Here is a 21,471-nt window from a genome sequence, read left to right on the forward strand (position 1 = left end):
TACAACACCAAAGGCACGATCTATGAAGGAAAGGATAGATAAGCTGGACTTCATCAAATTTAAAAATTTTTGCTCTGTGAAAGACACTGTGGAGAATGAAAAGATAAGCCATAGACTGAAGGAAAATATTTGAAAAGACACAGCTGATAAAGGACTGTTACCCGCAGCACATGAAGAACTTTCAAAACTCAACAATAAGAGCAACATGATTTTAAAAAATAGGCCAAACACCTTAACAGACATCTCACCAAAGATACACAGTTGGAAAATCACTCCCTGAATATATGATCAACTATCTTCAGCAAGAGAGCTGAAAATACACAATATGGAAAGGACTGTCTCTTCAACAAATGTTGCTGGGAAAACTGAATATCTACGTGAACTTAGGAGGATGAGGCAAGAGAATCGTGTAAGCCCAAGAGTTAGAGGTTGCTGTGAGCTTGACACCACGGCACTCTACTGAGGGCAACAAAGAACTCCGTCTCAAAAAAAAAAAGAATGAGATCGGACCCTTAGTCTATACCATAAATAAAAATCAACTCAAATAGATTTAAGTCTTAAATATTAGACCCCAAACTGTAAAACTCCTAAAAGAAAACATGGGAAAAGTTTCATGGCTTTAGTCTTGGCAATGATTTCATGGCTATAATACCAAAAGCACAGCCAACAAAAGCAAAAACAGACAAGTAGGACCATGTCAAACTAAGAAGCTTTTGCACAGCAAAGGAAACAATTGGCGGAACTGAAAAGGCAACCTAAGGAATGGGAGAAGATATTTGCAAACTGCATGTCAGATAAAAAGTTAATTTCAGAAACATACAAGGAATTCCTGTAACTCAATAGCAAACAAAACAAATAACTGGATTAAAACATGGGCTATGGGGCGGCGCCTGTGGCTCATGGGGCTAGGGCACCGGCTCCATATCCTGGAGGTGGTAGGTTCAAACCCAGCCCCAGCCAAAAACCACAAAAAACAAACAAACAAACAAAAAAAACCATAGGCAACCTGAATAAACACTGCCCAAAGAAGACAACAAACCGTCAGCATGCATATGAAAAGAGGCTAAATATCACTAATTATGCAAGTCAAAACCATAATGAGATAGATCATCTCACACCTTTTAGGACGGCCATTATAAAAACAAACAAACATACCTTGGGGGAAAGACCCCCTATTCAATAAATGGTGTTGGGAGAACTGGATGTCTACATGTAAAAGACTGAAACTGGACCTACACCTTTCCCCACTCACAAAAATTGATTCAAGATGGATAAGGGACTTAAATTTAAGGCATGAAACAATAAAAATCCTCCAAGAAAGCATAGGAAAAACACTGGAAGATATTGGCCTGGGGAAAGACTTCATGAAGAAGACTGCCATGGCAATTGCAACAACAACAAAAATAAACAAATGGGACTTCATTACACTGAAAAGCTTCTGTACAGCTAAGGAGACAACAACCAAAGCAAAGAGACAACCTACACAATGGGAAAGGATATTTGCATATTTTCAATCAGACAAAAGCTTGATAACTAGGATCTATAGAGAACTCAAATTAATCCATATGAAAAAAGCCAACAATCCCATATATCAATGGGCAAGAGACATGAATAGAACTTTCTCTGATGACGACAGACGAATGGCTAACAAACACATGAAAAAATGTTCATCATCTCTATATATTAGAGAAATGCAAATCAAAACAACCCTGAGATATCATCTAACCCCAGTGAGAATGGCCCACATCACAAAATCTCAAAACTGCAGATGCTGGCGTGGATGTGGAGAGAAGGGAACACTTTTACACTGCTGGTGGGACTGCAAACTAGTACAACCTTTCTGGAAGGAAGTATGGAGAAACCTCAAAGCACTCAAGCTAGACCTCCAATTTTGATCCTGCAATCCCATTACTGGGCATCTACCCAGAAGGAAAAAAATCCTTTTATCACAAGGACACTTGTACTAGACTGTTTATTGCAGCTCAATTTACAATCGCCAAAATGTGGAAACAGCCTAAACGCCCACCAACCCAGGAATGGATTAACAAGCTGTGGTATATGTATACCATGGAATACTATTCAGCCATTAAAAAAAATGGAGACTTTACATCCTTCGTATTAACCTGGATGGATGTGGAAGACATTATTCTTAGTAAAGCATCACAAGAATGGAGAAGCATGAATCCTATGTACTCAATTTTGATATGAGGACAATTAATGACAATTAAGGTTATGGGGGGGGAAGCAGAAAGAGGGAAGGAGGGAGGGGGGTGGGTCCTTGGTGTGTGTCACACTTTATGGGGGCAAGACATGATTGCAAGAGGGACTTTACCTAACAATTGCAATCAGTGTAACATGGCTTATTGTACCCTCAATGAATCCCCAACAATAAAAAAATAAATAAATAAAAACAAACAAACAAAGGCACATGTTGCTAAGGATAGGGAAAAATGGGAAACCTTGTACTATTTGTGGAAATGTGAAATGATGCAGCCACTATGGAAAATAGCATGGAAATTCCTGAACAAATTCTAAATAATACTATCTATCATACGATGCAACTCCTGGGTATTTACCCAAAAGAACTGAAATCGGGGTCTCAAAGAGATATGAGCACCCCAATGCTCACTGCAGCACTGTTCACAATAGTTACGATGTGGGAGCAATCTAAATGTCCACTAGCAGAGGAAAGGATTTTTAAAATGTGGTCTATACATACAGTGGATTATTATTCAGCCTTAAAAAAGAGGGACATTCTGACACATGCTACAACATGAATGAACCTTGAGGACATTACGCTGAGTGAAATAAGCCAGTCCCAGGACAAACATTGCATGATTTCACTTACAGGAGGTCCCTAAAATAGTCCAACGCATAGAATCAGAGGGTAGAATTGTGGCTGGCAGGGAGCAGAGGCAGAGGGAATGGGGAGTTGCTAATTATTAGGCATAAAGCCTTAATTATGCAAGATGAGTAAGTTCTAGAGATCTTATGCACAACCTTGTTTCCACAGCTAACAATGCTGTACTGTACCCTTAAATATTTGTTAAGAGGACAGATCTCATGTTAAGTGTTTTTACCAAAATAAAATATTTTTTTGAGAAGAAGAAATATAGGCCATGGTGAATCATGCCTGTAATCCTAGCACTTTGGGAGGCTAAGGTGGGAGGATTGCTTGAGGCCAGTCTGGAGTTCCAGACCAGTCTAAGCAAGAGCGAGACCTTGTCTCTAGAAAAATTAGAAAAAAAGGCCAAATGTGGTGGGAGTGTGGAGTCTAGCTGCTCAGGAGGCTGAGGCAGGAAGATCACTTGATCCCGGGAGTTTGAGGTTGTGAGCTATTATGTCGCTACTGAACTCTAACCAAGGCAATAGGGTGAGGGCCTGCCACAAAAAGGGAAGAAGAAAAACAGAGGAGGAAAAGAGGGAGGGGAATGATGAGAACGAGGAGGGGGAGGAGGAGACAAATGGCAAATAGGCATATGAAAATATGTTCACAGACTTCACATCTTTTGTACTAACCTGGATGGAGGTGGAACACGTTCTTCTTAGTAAAGCATCACAAGAATGGAGAAGCAAGAATGTAATGTCCTCAATTCTAATAGGAAGGCAGCAGATGAGCTAAAACAAGGCGGGGTGTAGGGGAATGAGCAAGTGGGGAGAGGGGAGGAGGAAAGGGGATGGGGGTCACGGGGTATGGCACACCTCTTGGGGGCAGGACACAATTATAAGAGGGACTTTATCTAACAAATGCAACCGACGTAACCTAATTCTTTGTACCCTCAATGAATCCCAAACAATAACAAATAAATAAAAATTTAAAAAAAAGAAAATGTCTTCTACATCATATGTCATTAGAGAAATGCAAATTAAAAGGAGATCGCACTACACACCAATTAAAATAGTCAGCACAAGCGCTGACGAGGATGTGGAGTAACATAACTCTATTCGTTGCTGGTAGGAATGCAAAATGCTACAGCCACTTTGAAACACAGTTTGCCAGCTTCTCACAAAACTAACACCCAATTTTTACCATTTGACCCAGCAGTCAGATTCTTTGGTGTTTACCCTAAAGAGCTGAAAATGTATATCCCCACAAAAACCTACACACAAATGTTGATAGCTGCTTTATTCGTAACTCCCAGAACATGGAAGCAACCGGGGGATGTTCTTCAGAAGGTGAATGGATAAAAATCTGTGGTACATCCAGATGATAAAACATTATAAGGCACTCAGAAGAAATGAGTTACTGAGTCATTAAAAGACATGGTGGGGACAAACGCACGTGACTCTGAGAAAACAGCCTGTCGTAAGAGGCTACAATTCCAACTATCTGATAGTCCAGAAAATGGCGGGTTTCCTATGGAGACAGGGAAAAAGCCGGTGGTTGGGGCGTTTGGGAGTGCAGGCATAAAAGAAAGCACAGGGCATTTTCAGGGCAGTGAACCGACTCCATCTGATATCTGTTGTTACGTGTTCGCCCAAACCCATAGAATGTCTAATGCCAACATGTCTAATGTTAATGCCAATGTAAACTATAGGCTTTGGTGATAACGATGTCACTGTTGGTTCACCAAATGTGCTATTAAGGTGGGAGATGTTGATAATGGCAAAGGTTGTGCAGGAGTGGAAGTAGGGGGGTGTATGGGAAATCTGTGCCTTCTGCTCAATCTTGCTGTGAACTGAAAACTGCTCTAAAATTCATCTATTAAAAGAAGTATTGGTGGCCTGTCACAGTCCATAGACCACACCCGGAGTGTGGCCTTCTCAGGTACAGAGCCCTTGAGTCCTCAACCCTGTGTCCCTAGCCCCTTGTTCAAGTATTTCTGATATTGGGACAGACTAAGGTTTACAGGGCAGGATGAACCCAACCCAAGGGAAAGAACACTGACCCAAGTGGGTAACTGGGGCGATGGCAGGAGGAGGTGTTGAGGGCACAGGAAGAGGGTACCACAGGAGAAGTACAGGACAACCAGGACTATCCCTGTAGACAGGTGAAGATCCCAGCCAGAGGCTCAGGCAGAGGAGAGCACTGAGGCAGAGAGCAGGACCCCAGAGAGCAGCAACCTTTGAGCAGTACACCGATGTGGGGGGTGTCAGCAAGTCAACAGCAGCAGGGGCCCACGAAGAACCTGGGGATTGCTGCCTCTCAGGAGCCAGGGACACTGTTACATGCACAAAGAGGTTAAACAGGATAAGAACTGGGAACCATCAGAGCTGGCCACAAGGTCTCTAGACCAGCAGTCCCCAACCTTGTTGGCAGCAGGGATGGGTTCACGGAAGACAATTTGTCCATGGATTGGGTGGAGGGGATATGGACTGGGGGTGGGGGCGGGGGGAGGAGGCGGAGCTCAGGCAGTGATGTTGTCTGGCCAGCCTCCTAACAGGCCTAGTACCAGTACTGGTCTGCAGCTTAGGGGCTGGGGACCACAGCTTTAGATAACTAGAAAGACAGATGGTGCGGGGATGAATCGGAAATGGGAGAGGAGAAAGCTAACAGAAAGACACATTTCTACAAACTCTTTTTTTTCTACAAGCTCAAGGACACAAATATTCCCAGTGGAAGAAACTGAGTCTGGAGGAAATATTTTGGAATGGCAGTGACTGAAGAAAAAAACTAAGTGAAGAGGGAGAATTTTAAGTTCCAGAAGACAGAAGAGAGGTAAGAAATCAGAGGACAATGGAAACGAGAAAATAAGGAGCGAAAGAAGGAATACCCATTCCCCTGAAAAATGAGACAGAGGTAAGGTTGGGCACAGGGAAGGTACAGAAATACATGTAATGGATTGTGATTTACTTAAAAAAAGATCTTACTTCCCTGTCCCATGTGAAGACACAGAGAGAAGGGGCCATCAGTGAACCTGGAGTCAGGCGCTCGGTAGACAACTCTGCCTGTCCCTTGATCTTGGACTTCCAGCCTTCAGATCTGTGGGACATAAATCTGTGTTGTTTACAAGCCACCCAGTTATGATATTTTTCTCATAGTCGCCCAAATGTGGCCACACACGTGATGTGATGTGTGCTACAACACGGATGAAACTTGAAACATACCGAGTGAAAGAAGACAGTCACAAAACATCACACAGTGTAGTATCCCATAGAGATGAAACACCCAGAGCAGAGAAATCTACAGATAAGCAGCGGATGAGTGCGTGTCAGGGAGAGGGGAAAATGGTCTTACTTGGTTTTACAACTCAAAGATTCCATGAGTTTAGCTTCTCAGTGGGATGTCAAGGTTTTCAAAGCCAAAATTTCAAGGAAATACTAGGTTCTAACTTCCTTCTGAGACCTGTATATTCCATATATACTTTTTTATCCTCACCCTTTGGAGCAAAGATGTAGTAATTTCGTATTTATTAACCACTCAGGAATAACCAGGAGCTAGTGGCCATATCTGCTCTTGTTTCCCTGCTCTGAGGAAAACTCCAGAAGCCCCCCTCAATAGGCAAAAGTTAAGACAGCAGTAAATCCTTTCTCTCTTTTTCTACCTGTGAACTTGCCACTGCTTTCTCATGGGAATAATGCAAGTTGATTATTCCAGGATTTAAGAATCATATGTTGTGTTCACGTATATTCATTATATTAAGCTGATGCTGACAGAAATAACATATAAGGCTATCTTTAGGATTTGGAAGGCACAGCTAGACTGTAAACTCCACGAGGAAAGGATCATGGCTGCTGTAGTATCTGGAGCTAGGGCCAACATGGTTTCAGTATCCAGTACCTAGTAGGCGCTGAATAAATGTAGTCATACGTCTCCTAATGATGCTTTGGTCAATGACAGATGACGTATATATACGATGGTGAACCCGTAAGATTACACTGCCATATTTTACTGCACATTTTCTGTGATTAGATATGCTCAGATACACAATTGCCGAGAGTATTCGGTACAGCAATGTGCTATAGGTTTGCAGCTCAGGAGAAACAGGTTGTGCCTGATAGCCGAGGTGTGGAGTGGGCGGTACAGTCTAGGTTTGTGTTAGGACGCTGTCTGATGTTCACATGACATAATCACCTGACGATGTGCGTCTCAGAACACTGCCCAGTACTTAATGACACATGACTGTACTTGGGATGGCAGTTTGAGGTAATAAGATGCAGATTATGTATCATGACAACCGGAGATGACGTTAATCATTTATGCAAATATTGTCACTAAATTCATCAAGTTTCTAAAAACCAAACTATTCTCAAGTGCTTTTTTCTCTGAAATATTTTACCCCTCTGTATCTTCAAATCTCAATGCACAATTGAAATTTACTGCCCTTAATTCACTGAAATGTTTAGGAGATAACAACAGCTGGCAATGGTTTTTCTTTCCTTCCTTTAATACCTTTGGACCCCATCTTTTTCAAAACAAACATTGCCTGACAATGTTGAACAGTTTGTTTGAAGACTTCCTTTACAAAGGACCATTATAGCCATACTACACAGCAAAAAAAAAACCCAAAAAACAAAATAAAAGCCATATTTCTTGAGAAATTTGCCCTTTAAGAGAAAATGTGCCATTACGAAAGAATAGATCATGAACTCCAAGCCCCTTATTTTACTAGCACCTCAAAACCAGCTGCTCAGCCCACAATGACCACTCATCCTTTTTCCTTCTGGGCCTACTTCTCCAAACACTGCCAACACAGCCTAATTGTGTAAGCCCTATGGACACCCTGTTGACATGCTTTTCCTCTGCCCTCACTTGTAATCAGTCACCAAGTGCGTTTATTTCTAGCATGAGTATCTCTCATCTAGTCATCAACCTCTCTACTTCCCCTGGCCACTCTCTTAGCTCAGGCAACTGTCATCTTTCACCTGGACAACTACTTGCAAAACCTAACTGGTCTCTCAACATCCAACATTGCTGGTCTCTTACGCGCTCCCATATTCCTGCCAAGTGGTATTATGCAGATCTGGTCTGGTACATGCTTAAAACCTTTATGGGGCATCCCTCTTGGCAAGAGAAGCCCAAGCTCGTCTGTCAGGCACATTAAAGCTCTTCATAGCCCGTCCCTGTCTACTTTTTTCTCTTTCCTGTCTCTACATGCTTTGCTCACGCTCATCCCACAGTGCACCACCCCAAGGCTCTTTGCTCCCCTTGCTTGGAGCCCCTTTCCCTGCAGAGCTCACCCCCATCCCCTCTCCTCTGGGCAGCTCTTTAACCTTGCTCACCACCATCAGACCCAGCGAGGGGCTGGGCGCCTACGCTTTTCCCTGTCATTGTGCTATACCATCTGCTCATGGCTCCATCTCCCCAGCAGACACCCAGCTCCACGCTCCACAGGGCGGAAACTGCGTGCTGCGTGCTGTTTCCTCTCTAGGCCAGGTGCAGTGCCTACTTTGGTGCATTCAGGGAATATCTGACTCCTTGTATTTGTCACAATATTAAAACAGCAGATATGCCTGAATAACAATGAATAAATAAATGGAATATTGTGCTCGCCTTTATATCCAAAGCATCAAACACTGATGCTTGCCACATGTACCCATATCTGGTGCCAAAATGTACTGCATATGAAAATGGCAAGCAGACATTTATTTCCGACACGTACAGACTAACATATTACTAAGAATAGGGATGTGATACAAACACTGACAAGCCAAATTGCCAGAAGTTGGGACAAGCACCTTCAAGTTGGCAGCATTTGCTTTGGAGTCAGATGATGGAAATCTTCATTATTTCTCATTAGCAAGTCCCTTCACCTTCATGAGATTTAAACTTCCTCATCTGAAAAAAAGTCTTCTCCAGATTCAAAAGCCTGCACGTGGAAGCAGCCTGCTATTTGTATAGATTGAGTTTGAAAGGTAGCTTAAATAAGAAGGCTCCTGGAAAAAAATACAAAGTCTACTGACACCTTAGTGTATTCATTATGTTAAGTTCAAAGATGGCAAGTAGGTTAATTTAGCAGTAAGTCATTCTAAAATCATTTTGTGGAGGAAATATATATAAACAATTATAGACAAAATTATAAAGTGCCTGGTATTTTAAAAGAATATACAGTGACTACAGCAATTACTGCAGAGCCAGGAAGTCTAGTGGTAACCAACCTATGATTTGCAGTATATGTACAATTTTTTTCTAAAAAACTATCTAAAAGTACAACATTTTTTCTTTTATTTTTTTAACCACCACATAAACTGTATTACAAGATGATTCCAAATGTTTTGTCATTGTATGTACTCAGAACTTTTAAGTCACTGGCCTAATGTAGGCCTTTTGATAAAACACAACACATTTTGGCCTCCCTATTTGGCAATACCATATAATTGGGGATACTGAATCGATATTACACATAAATCCTGAGTCTCATAATGTCTTTTATAATTATGTTTATCAAATCTATGATTCATAATAAATTTTAAAAAATTCTGATAGAAACTTATGTCTTCTATTTTCCAAGTTCAAGGAACCTCAGAGCTTCCTATTCAGCCTCCTAAAATTGGGTGCACATTTAGAAAAGGCTTTTCCCTCTCTCACTACCTTACTCACTTTCAAAAAGTAACATATATAAATACTTGTATTTTCTTAGATGGCCCAAAATACAATAGTTTCCTAGTAAAGCCATAAGCTTTGTGTATAATCTTGTTGATGTATTTCTTACATAATTTTTATCTACATGTGATCTCACAGTTTTAATTTTGGAGCTCTTCCAAAAGAACTGAGTTCTTTTGTTATTTCAGGCCTAAGATAAACCAAGATTAAAAAAATAAACATTATAGTCATATAGATTATTCATTTAAGATACTATAAAGTATAAAATACCTTATTCCTTCTTATCAAATATAAAAAATGGAAAATAATTTCGTTTTACACATTATCTCTCTCACACACACACTGAGCCCCATAACCTAAAGGACTCATGAATGGATTAATAAAGTGTGGTACATGTATACCATGGAATATTATGCAGCCTTAAAAAAAGATGGAGACTTTATCTCCTTTAGATTTACATGGATGGAGCTGGAACATATCCTACTTAGTAAAATATCTCAAGAATGGAAGAAAAAATATCCAATGTACTCAGTACTATTATGAAACCAATTTACAATCACTCACACTTTCACATGAAGAATAGATCACAACTATGGCCCAAGATGAAGGAGGGAGGAGGGGTGTTGGGAGGGGAGAGGGGAGGGTGAATGGTGGAATCACATCTATGGTGCATAATGCAAGGGTACATGTCAGATCTATTAGTATAGAGTATAAATATCTTAACACAATAATTAAGTAAACAAGATGAGGTATATTTTAACCAGTGTGATGTAAGTGTTCCTAATTCTATATGAAATTAGCACAATGTACCCCATAAACGCATTAATGTATACATGATCTATGTGTTTATGATTTGATAAAAAAATCAAGCTCTAGTTTTATAATGAAGAGAACCCATTTGTTTTTCACTCAAACGCACATTTAAATTCAATATTACTCCTTTTAAAAAGCATTCCTCATTTCTGGTCAGTTCCTAAAATATAGGAAGCTGTTAAATATGCTTTTGGGCAATGACATACTCTCTTGATGCCCCAAATTCCAAAAATTCCAGCCAGATCAGATTTCACCCTGCTTCCAACAAACCACATTCTAGTTCATTCCCCTCTCATGTCCTCCTTCTGTCTATCATGCACCTTATAAATCCAAGCCTCTTGCTGGGGGGAGAAGGAGAGATTGGTCAATGGGTACAAAATTACAGATAGATAGAAGGAGTCCTGGTGTTCTACTGCACAGTAGAGTGACAATGGGTAATAATATTGTACATTTCAAAGTAAGAGAGGATTTTGAAATGTTCTCACCAGAAAGAATCGATGTTTTTGACATGATGGATAAACTAATTACTCTCATTTGTTCCTTACACAACGTATACATAAGTTGAAACATCACTCTGTACCCTGTGAATACATACAATTATGTGTCAATTAAAAATAAAACTTAAAAAAATTAAGCCTCTCATTTTCTGTGACTGCTACAGCTCTACTAGGATCTTTCCCCTGAATTCGAGATGTTTCGAATTTCCAATAATGCAAAATCAGGTTGGTTTTGCAATTACTTTTACTTTCCCCCCTTTTCTTATACCCTAATCTGCGAGTTATGAGAACCATGCTAAGAGAACAGGGCTTCGTATTGTCTTCTTCACTGGTAGGTTCCCAGGGCCTAGAAGTTCTAGAACACAGGATATTTCAATAGCTTAGGGAATGAATGACTATACTGGTATTTAAAGATTCCATGTATACATCCTATTTTTTATCCAGATCATCTTTAAGGGCAAAGGCTATTGTCTTATCTGATTTATATCACTTTGGTCATGACCATAATGGGCTAAAGATGAAACCATACTTACATGCAGTAAAAGACTGGGATCCCCTGAGCCTAAGACCATTCAAACCGTTAACAATTCACAACAGTGACTTTTGTCAGATGGATCACTGTACCAGTTAAATATGTTTGATGTTTCTTTAAAAAAAAAAAAGAACGGAGTTACATCTTTAAGGGTTCTAAAGTCAATATATATGATAGAAAATCAGAATAAAAATTATCTTTGAAAGTCATTTGAGTTGATCTCCCCAAGAATATAATGTACATGGTTTTATATGTACTTCATCATGTCTCAACAGAAATAATGTCATTTACTATAATTTCCACCAGGATTCTTGCCTCCGTCCAAACGTGCTTCCTCCAAACATCCATAATGTTTCTTCCAAGCATCACGTAAAGTAGCTGCACTTTTAGAGGCCAGGTACTATGAGAAGAAATTTGTTTTTATTTCCTTCCAAGTGAATATAGCTGAACTAAATGAGCATTTTTTTAATTCTACAAATACTGCAGGTGAGATGGGAGGGACAAAATTTGAGAGTGTCAATTCAGAAACAATCACGATATAGATCCCTGAATGTCGTTTCTATTAACACCTGGAAAATCTCCCCAAATTTCCCCAACTACCCTGTCAGCTCTGCGTAGTCTTTTCTATAGTTTGTACCTATGTTTATACCTTTACATAGAAACTGTTTACCAAAAAAAGAAGTAATTTTTTTCAAAATCATTTCTCTAAAGTAAGAACAAAATCTAGAATGTGGAAAAATACTTTCTTTTACCTGGTTACAAATTACTTAAGATAATCTGTATGCTTTAAAATCATAAACAAATGTAGTTGAAACAAACACTCTCCAGAAATGCAGATGCCCTCCTGGCCTTTCTCTCTCATGGACACAAAATCATGGACTCAAAAATACTCCATGTAATGACCATATGGCCCACAATTCCACTCCTGGGCATTTATCCCAGGAAAATGAACTCTTATGTTCACACAAAAACCTCTATACAAATATTCAGCACTTTTATTTGTAATAGTCAAAGACCAGAAACAACCCTGATGTTCCAACTAGTGAATGGTTAAACAATCTGTGGTATACCCATGCCATGGCATACTAGTCAACAACAAAACCCCCCAAAATATCAACACAAACAAGCCGAATCTCTAGAACACAATGTTGAGTGAAAGAAGGAATTCCAGAAGGTTACATACTATGATGCCATTTGTGTAACATTCTTAAAAGGACAAAAACATCAGAGAAGTAGGTGTGACTATAAAAGGGTGGTGTGGGGCGGTGCCTGTGGCTCAAAGGAGTGGGGTGCCGGCCCCATATGCTGGAGGTGGTGGGTTCAGACCCAGCCCGGGCCAAAAACTGCAAAAAAAAAAAAACAAAGGGCAGTGTGAAGGATCCTTGTGGTGACCTCAACATTCTCTGTCTTAACTATATCAGTGTCAACATCCAGGTTGTGATACTGTACAACACAGTATACTGTAAGATGTTACCTTTGGAAGAAACTAGGTAAAGTGTTCAAGGATCTCTCTGTGTTATTTTGTACAAATGCACATGACTATAATTATCACAATTATAAAATTTAATTAAAAAATAAAAACGGAATATTCTAGTTGAATAAATGTGAGATCTAAGTAAGCTTAAGAATTCATCCTCGCCCTTGGATGCATTGTACAAACTATGGAAATAAAGTATAAACTGTGTCACTGAGAAAATAACTCAGCAGTTTCTACAAGTGTCATCAGCATCTGTGATCTCCCCAGTGCCCTACCCAAGGTGTGCATTTGGCCAGACGAGCCCATTCCCATGTTCACACCGCAGAGGCCGGAGACCAGCCTGTACAGAGGAATCCTTCCCTTTCTTATTGCTGCTAAAAGGTTACAAAGAGAAATTTCCCAAAAACTCGTAATGACTGTCATTACCAGTCTACCCAGATGCAGAAATTCTGTGAAAGAACTAGATGTCAACCTTCTTTACATAAATCAAACACATAAAAAATGTTCTGCCAGTTAAGGCAACTTTTTCTTGTATCTGAATTGAGCTAATAGATTTGTTCAAGAAGGAAATGTTCTATTCCAGAGGGACTAATACAGAAAAAAATACACATAGGAATACCTTTCAAGTCTTTTTCCTCCCATAAATATAATAGGGTCACATTAGAACGTGATTTTATACCCAGTGTAATGATATCTGATTGTCAGAAGAATTACTATGATGGAGAAAGGGATTTTTTTAACCCTCTTTTTCAGGTATAAACATTTATTCAACCCAATAAAGACATTTTAGAAAAAAGTCAACATATAAAATTTATTTTATTTTTCCTGTACCTTGATTAAAACAAAAAGTATTCAGTGATACTTGATACTCGATATAATACTAAGCATTTCCAATTAAAGTTGGTGATCACGAGGAGCTTAATCACCTTTTGCGTGACAACTGAGGATTTTAATTGGAAAAATATTGTAGTCTGTAAATAGAAATATCCAAAACAGATTTAAACCACTTGAGCACTTGATTTTTCCATGTTCTTTGCATCTAGATTGAAATAGATCACAGGAAATGTCAAAGACGGATGGCTGAATCTAAAAGAAAAAAAAATTCATTTAGTTGTCATTATCACTGTCACCATCAATCCCTAATACCTTATACTCCACCGATCAGGCTTAACTTTGCTATACTGCTTTCTGCTTGGGAGAAGACAAATTACAAATCAATTATGTATACTAATTTAGAATGTTACCTTTAGGAGGCATTTTAATAACTTAGAGGTGAAGTATTTCTTTAACTGCTTACTTTAAAACATATTCAGTAACATCAGCCAGGATACACTGAACCTTTACAAATACTTAATGCTGCTGTCTGCATAAACTATCAAATTGCCCCCCAAAAGTGGTAGTACAATTTTGCAACTGGTTGAGGTCACATGGAAAATAGAATTATATGCTAATTTGTTCCTATATTAAGTTATCATAGAAGATCAGACGAAACACAATAAAATGAATTCTGGAAAAAAATTAACTAAGTAGATTGGTATGTACCGTATCAAAGTAAATTGTTTATCTTAACAGACATAAATACAAGAAAGATTTTTAAAATAGGAGCATTTTCTCCTTTTCAAAAACAAATGTTTTAACCATACCCAGGCAATGACTCGCATGATTTAAAAACACTTTACATGAATGTTTTTTTCTTAAAGGAGAATAGGGGCAAGGTATATTTTTTCTCAAGGAGAAAAAATAAATAGACAAGGGCCTTGCATCTACAAATGAAAAATTTCCCCAGAAAAAGCTTTATTTTATCTATATGTTTCTTCAATTTAATTCACACAAATAGTTCCATACATGTACTATAAAATAAACACACAGGTTCCAACTAAACAATGGGTCAGTAGTACTGACCATACATTTATTATTTTACTCCAAAATAAACAAAATATAAGTGCTTTTCTTAGCACAGATTTTAAAGAAAAGACATTGTATCTAAAAATCTATTGAGGAAAAAAAAATCAATATTTCTTTTCTGGAAGGCATTAGTAATTCTATGGATACCACATCAACTTAAAAACTATAAATTAAATTAATGGTTGAAGAATTTGGGTTATCATTTCATATATGATGATGGTGCATATCTCATATTTCTATATTTCAAGTGTCTTTTTTATTGAAAACAGGAAAGAATTAGAGGAGACGATGGAGAAATGAAATATTACAGCGCATAAAATCACAGGTCTAGTATTTTATGAAGCATCCAGTTTATTGCTTAGACAAGTGACAAAGATCATCTGCATCATGCCCTTAAGCAAATTTCCTGGGAAAAAATAAAGTTAAAATTTTGTGTTCTAGAATCTATCCGGTTTTCCACTAAAATATATATTCATGTTTTATTTCAATGTTTCCTGTGCCATATGACAAACAAGAGAACACAAAAGACAATCCGAATTTTCTTTAAATTGTAACGTATTTTTAATTTCTAAATAGATTTTTATACAATTTTATTACTATTAGTTATCATAAAATAAATTTGGCTCCCATGAAATATCAGTTTAATATCTTGTTCAAATACTTATTTTTCTCCTATGTATTACCAGGACTTGTTTGCCTTATTTTCTCCTTCCCAAGTGAGACATGGAGATATTAACTTAGGCATAAAACCTCTAAATGCCTTGATGGACTATAAAAATAGGGTATATACTTCTTAGTATCATACTTGTTTGAAAGATCATATGCTTTGGGATCTTAATCCGTAAAAAGTTGAGTGTTAGATAAAAAGGGGGGAGAAGTCTGACAAAAATGAAAACATGCACTGATGCCTAAAAAGTCAAGATTTAAGTATATTAATCTTCATTCCCACTGAAAGCAATCTGATGTCCAGAGACTAAGAGTTATTCTACCATAAAATATAGCACATTAATTGCTACAATAACCCATTTGAAATGTCTTGATATAATTATTATGTCATCTACAAATGATTGTACATATTTTTAATATTTATGATTGAAGGTTCCAAAGCAAAATATATTGAAATTGTAAAAATATTCAGTCAGTTAAAGACATCAAACAAATCAGTACTATTTTAAGACTTAAAGTAAGACTCAAAATAAGATGTGAAAATAATCACTAAAAGCAAGGTCAAAATTTTTGGACCGTGGTCATCAGAAACAATGCTATCATTCCTAACGGTTTGCTTATAAAACTATATTTCTACCAGCTAGCTGAAAAGAATGAAAAGCTTCTTACAACCAGCTAAAAAGAAGTCTTTACCATGCCCCTCGAAAAAGCTCATTTTCACATTACTCAGGCTTCATTATGCTAAATCAATATTCGTTTAGTCACTGGGGTTATTGACATATTTTAAAATAAAAGTATACCCTTCAGCTACTGCACTCATTACAGGTAATTTGTCTTGTCAGAGAGCAGGGAATATTATCCTAGTCTTTCAGGGGCTGACAGCCCATGGAAATACCTCCCCATGGTTACAACTGTAAATAATTTTAAGGTAAAATATTGAAAAATCAATGACTGTTTCCTGCAATCTGTCACAAACAAATCAATCATAATCTGTACTGCCAGGGAGTATGATTTGAAGGAGATGGGAGCAGATGTAATTCTTGGCTGGAATCTCTCATTTCAAAATCACTTCACATAATGGTGCTATCATTTAAACACTTAACAGTCAGTGCAACTGCCACTGTAACATGGAGTTGGACAAAACCACAAGGAGGAGGAGGAGAAAATGCCATCACTATTATGTTAACAAACATTTAATTTAAATGGTTGCTGCATTAGTAAATTTCAGCTGAAAACAGTTTTACCTGCCCCCTTTCACAGTTCTAAATTAATCAAGGCTGCTTTTCTATGTTCTGAGGCTTAGTAAATTAGCCTATGACCCAAATTTTACTCTCTAAAGCACATATACCTTTTATTTTAAAAGTACATTATAGAGAATAAAATTTGGAATTTTATTCTACATTCCAAATGCAATGTAGAATATCCATAATTTTATCTATATAAAAAAAGCAAAAAAGGTGACCTAGATGTGTAGATCATACTCCTGAGTAGGTTTAAAGGTCTCAGTTGCCCAAATATTAAATTTGATATTTTCCTCCTATTAATAAACATTACATTTCAACTTCCTAATATTGTAGCATATTTTAAAGTGGCCAGAAAGATCTAGCAATTCTAAAATACCCCTGCATTCCATATACAAACTATACCATTAGGTGATATTTTTAAAGCCAGAGTAATAAGCAGAGTACATGAAGTGCCAATGTTGGTCAAGGTTATAATGTAATCACTCGGTTATTGCCGTTTTTTTTTTTTTTTTCTTGACTACATTTTAATGGCCTCTTCAACTGCCTATAGCCTTACCTCTACATAGGCACAAATAAAAGAATCTGAAATTGGTTTATTTCTCCTTCCTGTTGTGTTAACTAAAAATACTATTTGACTTAAAGATTAAAGAGTCTTTTCCCTGAAGTTTTTTGTTTTTAAATGCTTAAAGATTAAAGAGTCTTTTCCCTGAAGTTTTTTGTTTTTAAATGTACACTAGTTCTTTTAGTGGAAGAAATCAATTTTAGCCACCACATTTCTTAGCAACTTCCTAATCATATAATTAGACACCATGACGCCTTTCACTTTTTTATTAATAATCTTCCCCAGATACAGTTCAGGGGACGGGTATTTTTGATGACTAGAAAAGTATATTATTCTTCTTAAAAGAAAAACAACTTGATATAAATGCCATTACACAATTTAAACCTGTATATACATTCTTAGATATAGTAATTGGTCTTTTAAAAATGGGTTTTACTGTGTTTTTAATTTGCTTTGCCTATTCAGTGTGGCAACATAGTATCAGAGGACAGAATCTCTGATATACATCGAACCCCATATATGTTCTTCAAGAATCTTAGATTGATTCTTCCCCACCAATATCAGGATTTTGAAAATGAAAAAGCATATGAGTAAATTATCAGAGAAATCATCCAGAACAAAACAGAGCCCTCCATTCCTTGTGAATTCCCGCAACAGCTGCAAAGTAAGCAGCAAGTCAACCCAGGGAGAGGAAAAGAATTACACACGAAAACGGAAAGGGACCTAAGGCTCTGAACCAAGAAAGCAACCCCTATGCATGCACTTTTGGCCTCCAGGACACTAGAACACCCTGGGCTGGGTCCAACTAACCTCTTGGCCAAGCCCTGGAACCAGTTGCCAACAACCAGGTTTTCCACTGAGAGCTTGGTTGTGGCAGGCAGTAAATCACCCTGCAGAGAACACAGACTCCCAAATGAAGGCAAAAAAGATCTTGGAGGTAAAGGAGGAAAGTTAAACAACATGCTAAATACAGGCACATCAACCAACCACCAACTAGAATGACATCTACTACAACTGTGCCGCACACCTTTGCAGATCTAATTCTCAGAAAGAAGCTATTTTAAGGATGCTGAGTATGGCTAAGTGATATTTCTCAGCTCTCCCAACACAGCCCACAGCTATAGGGAAAGCAGGCTCACAACCTTAGCAGAGGAAATTAATATAGTTTCCATATCCCAAATTTAAAGAAATCACTGTCTACTGAACAAAGTTGTTATATGTAATCAAGGTTCAAGATTACAGAGGAAAGTATTCTTTAAAAGAGATAATATTACCTCCCTGTCTTCAGAATCTCTTTCTTCCAATAGCCAATACAGTAGCTTCATTATGAACTGGAGACTCTTAAAGAGAAAAAAGAGCAATGGTTAGCTTCATTTTTTGTACTATTTCCTTCCTTCATGGAATTACAATTTAATTACCAATACTTCAATTGGTTTTATTCCTGGATGATACATTTCTCAAAAAGCATATTCTTTAGATATTTTCACTAGAGAACGTTTAGTACAACCTTCTTAATTAATCAACTATGACCCATTACTGCTGAAAGGATTTGTTTTCTTCATAAAAGAAATATTAGAATTTTAATTCATTTGAATAACTTTAATAAATATGAAACGTCACAATAAATCTGGCTTACAACAGATGTAAAACTCAACCAATCTTCATATGTATTTAGATTTTTCCTGTATTTATCCTAAAGAGAAATAAAAAACAAAATTCATTTTTCTTACCTTTTAAATTCAACAACTTTATGGTATGGTTTAAAAAATTAAGATTAAAAGACTAAAAGAGGAATCAGAGTGCTCACTACTTAATATTTCCTTTTCATTGCATTTTTAAAATGCTGTAATGCTTCAGCTCTCAATCATACACGAAACCCCATTTCTGCAAGACCCAATCAGTATTAGGGGAACACAAGGATTTTATTTAAAAATTATATATTATCCTATATCACATTAAAAATCATTTTAATGCCTTGGAAAGTATTCAGAGAGAAGCATTTGATCTATTGGAGGCTATGCTAATTATAGCTGTCTTTTGTAAAATTAGCTTATTTTTTGTCATCCAACCATTTTTTAAATAAAACGTATATGTCACTAAATCCTTGCACTATATAACATAAATATTCTGCATAGAAATAATTATTCTGCATAATTATTCCCCATAGCTTTTCTTATCTACCTGTATTTAGCAGACCCTATTTTTAATGAGAAATGACAAGTTTCATGTACATTGGTATATTCTTTGTCAGTAAGAGTTTGGTACCTATGACTAGAGCTGATATTCCCATGAAATTTATTTCTAAAAGAACTAGGTAGTTAAAATAATGAGAAAGTATGGTTTTTGTATAAACATCTTATTCTATACCATAAACTATATATAGTTATATCTATAAACATCTTATTCTATACCAATTTTGTATAAACATCAATTCTATATCTGTAAAATACCATAAACTTCATCTTGACTTTTATGAAAATCACTGAATTTATAAATTTTACTATTAAAAATTATTCAATGTAATTCCATGATAAAAGGCATATAAAAATATTCAGTGTCATTTTTTCAATCAAAAATTTTTATGTTTACTGCACTCTTGTTTAATGCATTAATATAATCAAAGGCCTTAAGTGACATTGTCTATATTCTGTACTTAGCCTCTATTCTCAATATAAACACTTTGGTAAAAACCAGTGGTGATGTTAATTAGGCTTAACTCCACACATAGGCACACTGTATGCAGACACTCACTTGCAGATGAGCCTTGGGATGAACAAGAACAAATTTCAGCCAACATTTGGAGGAACCCCATAGTTCAGAAGTCAACTTAGCTGACAATATCCAAATGTATTATAGAAGCATTGTACTTATCACCTGCACAGAAAAATGGAAATGATTCTGTTTAAAGAAAAACAGAAAACTAGTAATACTTTGGGGATATTAGATACGAATATCTAATTTTCTCTAAGATATCACTCCATATTATGGCAAATAAATAAAAACTCTATCAAGGTGTGGAACATCATTAGCTTACAAAAAGAACAGAAAACTAGATTACATAAATGACAACTGCAGGGGAAAATTGCATTCTCCTCTCCTGAACAAATGTTAAGTGCATCCTTACTAATAAAGACTTAAACTCAAACTACATTAGAATATACTGAGGCATCTAAGTTAATTTACAAAGCTAAACTAGCGCTTAGGTATACTGCAGCTATAAAAAAACACTGCAGATTTATGCAGACTTACATTATCGGTATTATAAGTCAGAGGAGTGTTATGAAAGCAAACCAGAGTCATTACTGAACAAGGAAAAAAGAATTTCTAGATTTTACATTTTTTTAGAGTTGCATCGGCTGTTATTCTAAGAAAAAATATTATGTATAAAACTGCTAAAAAATATACTGAAAAGATTTTAAAAATACAAAAATCAACACTATATAGAAACCGAAGAGAAATATCAAAGATAATGAGATACTACCACTCAAAACAGGCTATATACTCTCAAAGTTAAAATATTATTCCAAAGTATAATATTGTGTTCATAATCTACCTAAAGAATATGTTTAATTCACTCAGAATTATATGAAATCATTTAATTTTGTATATCATCTAAAGAACATTTAAATTTTCCCTACTATTTCTAGACTGTATAAATATAATAGTAATTATTCAGTATCATTCATTAAAACAGATGACAGGTAATTAGTTCATATTCCTATTTTACCTCTTTTACAGCAACATATCAAATTTGAAAATAACATGGATAATAACATAAGGATGGTGATGGAAACTGCCAGAGAAAAAAAATTTGGTGGGGGTGGGGTGTGAGAGACAAATAAAGCAATTATCTCCAAATTAATGCTCATTTTAGTTTCAGCAAACAAATCTAAATAAGTCATTTTTTTAGTTGACCGTGTAATTTTAGCCAGTAATTATCCTTGAGTCAGGAATGAACTGGGAAGCTACACCTGGCTTTTCTGATCATAAGCCTATGATCCCCTCCGCTTTCACTTCCTCTTTCTGCAATGAGTTTTAATAGTAAAGAAACACACACACACATACCCCTTACACACTGATGGACAGCCAGCTTCCAAGAAATCATGAGCTACAAAGACAGTTGAAAAATCTTAATGCAATACTTATGTTAAAGGTGCTGGGTAAGCCAAGCGTAATAAAGTCAACAGTATCTGTCTTGCCATTGTTTCTGCATTTTGGGATTTGGAGTAAAGGACAATAATATTATTTTAGTGGTCACTCAGGTTATGATTCAGATCCTTAACCTAGTAAG

The 21,471-nt window shown here is 36.8% G+C and overlaps 1 protein-coding gene across 1 annotated transcript in view; it reads right to left on the reverse strand.

The window, feature by feature from the left end:
* The window catches only part of LOC128560580 (uncharacterized), a 31,275-nt gene that overhangs the window by 7,842 nt on the left and 1,962 nt on the right, over positions 1 to 21,471 (reverse strand). The window contains exons 2-4 of the mRNA XM_053554051.1: positions 19,932 to 20,030; positions 18,455 to 18,520; positions 13,730 to 13,889 (exon numbers count right to left, since the gene is read on the reverse strand). Coding sequence (XP_053410026.1) covers positions 13,730 to 13,889; positions 18,455 to 18,520; positions 19,932 to 20,030 — 325 coding nt within the window. The remainder of the gene's footprint in view (positions 1 to 13,729; positions 13,890 to 18,454; positions 18,521 to 19,931; positions 20,031 to 21,471) is intronic.

Source organism: Nycticebus coucang, chromosome 2 (assembly GCF_027406575.1).
Source record: "Nycticebus coucang isolate mNycCou1 chromosome 2, mNycCou1.pri, whole genome shotgun sequence".
In the NCBI taxonomy this organism is placed as follows: Eukaryota; Metazoa; Chordata; class Mammalia; order Primates; family Lorisidae; genus Nycticebus; species Nycticebus coucang.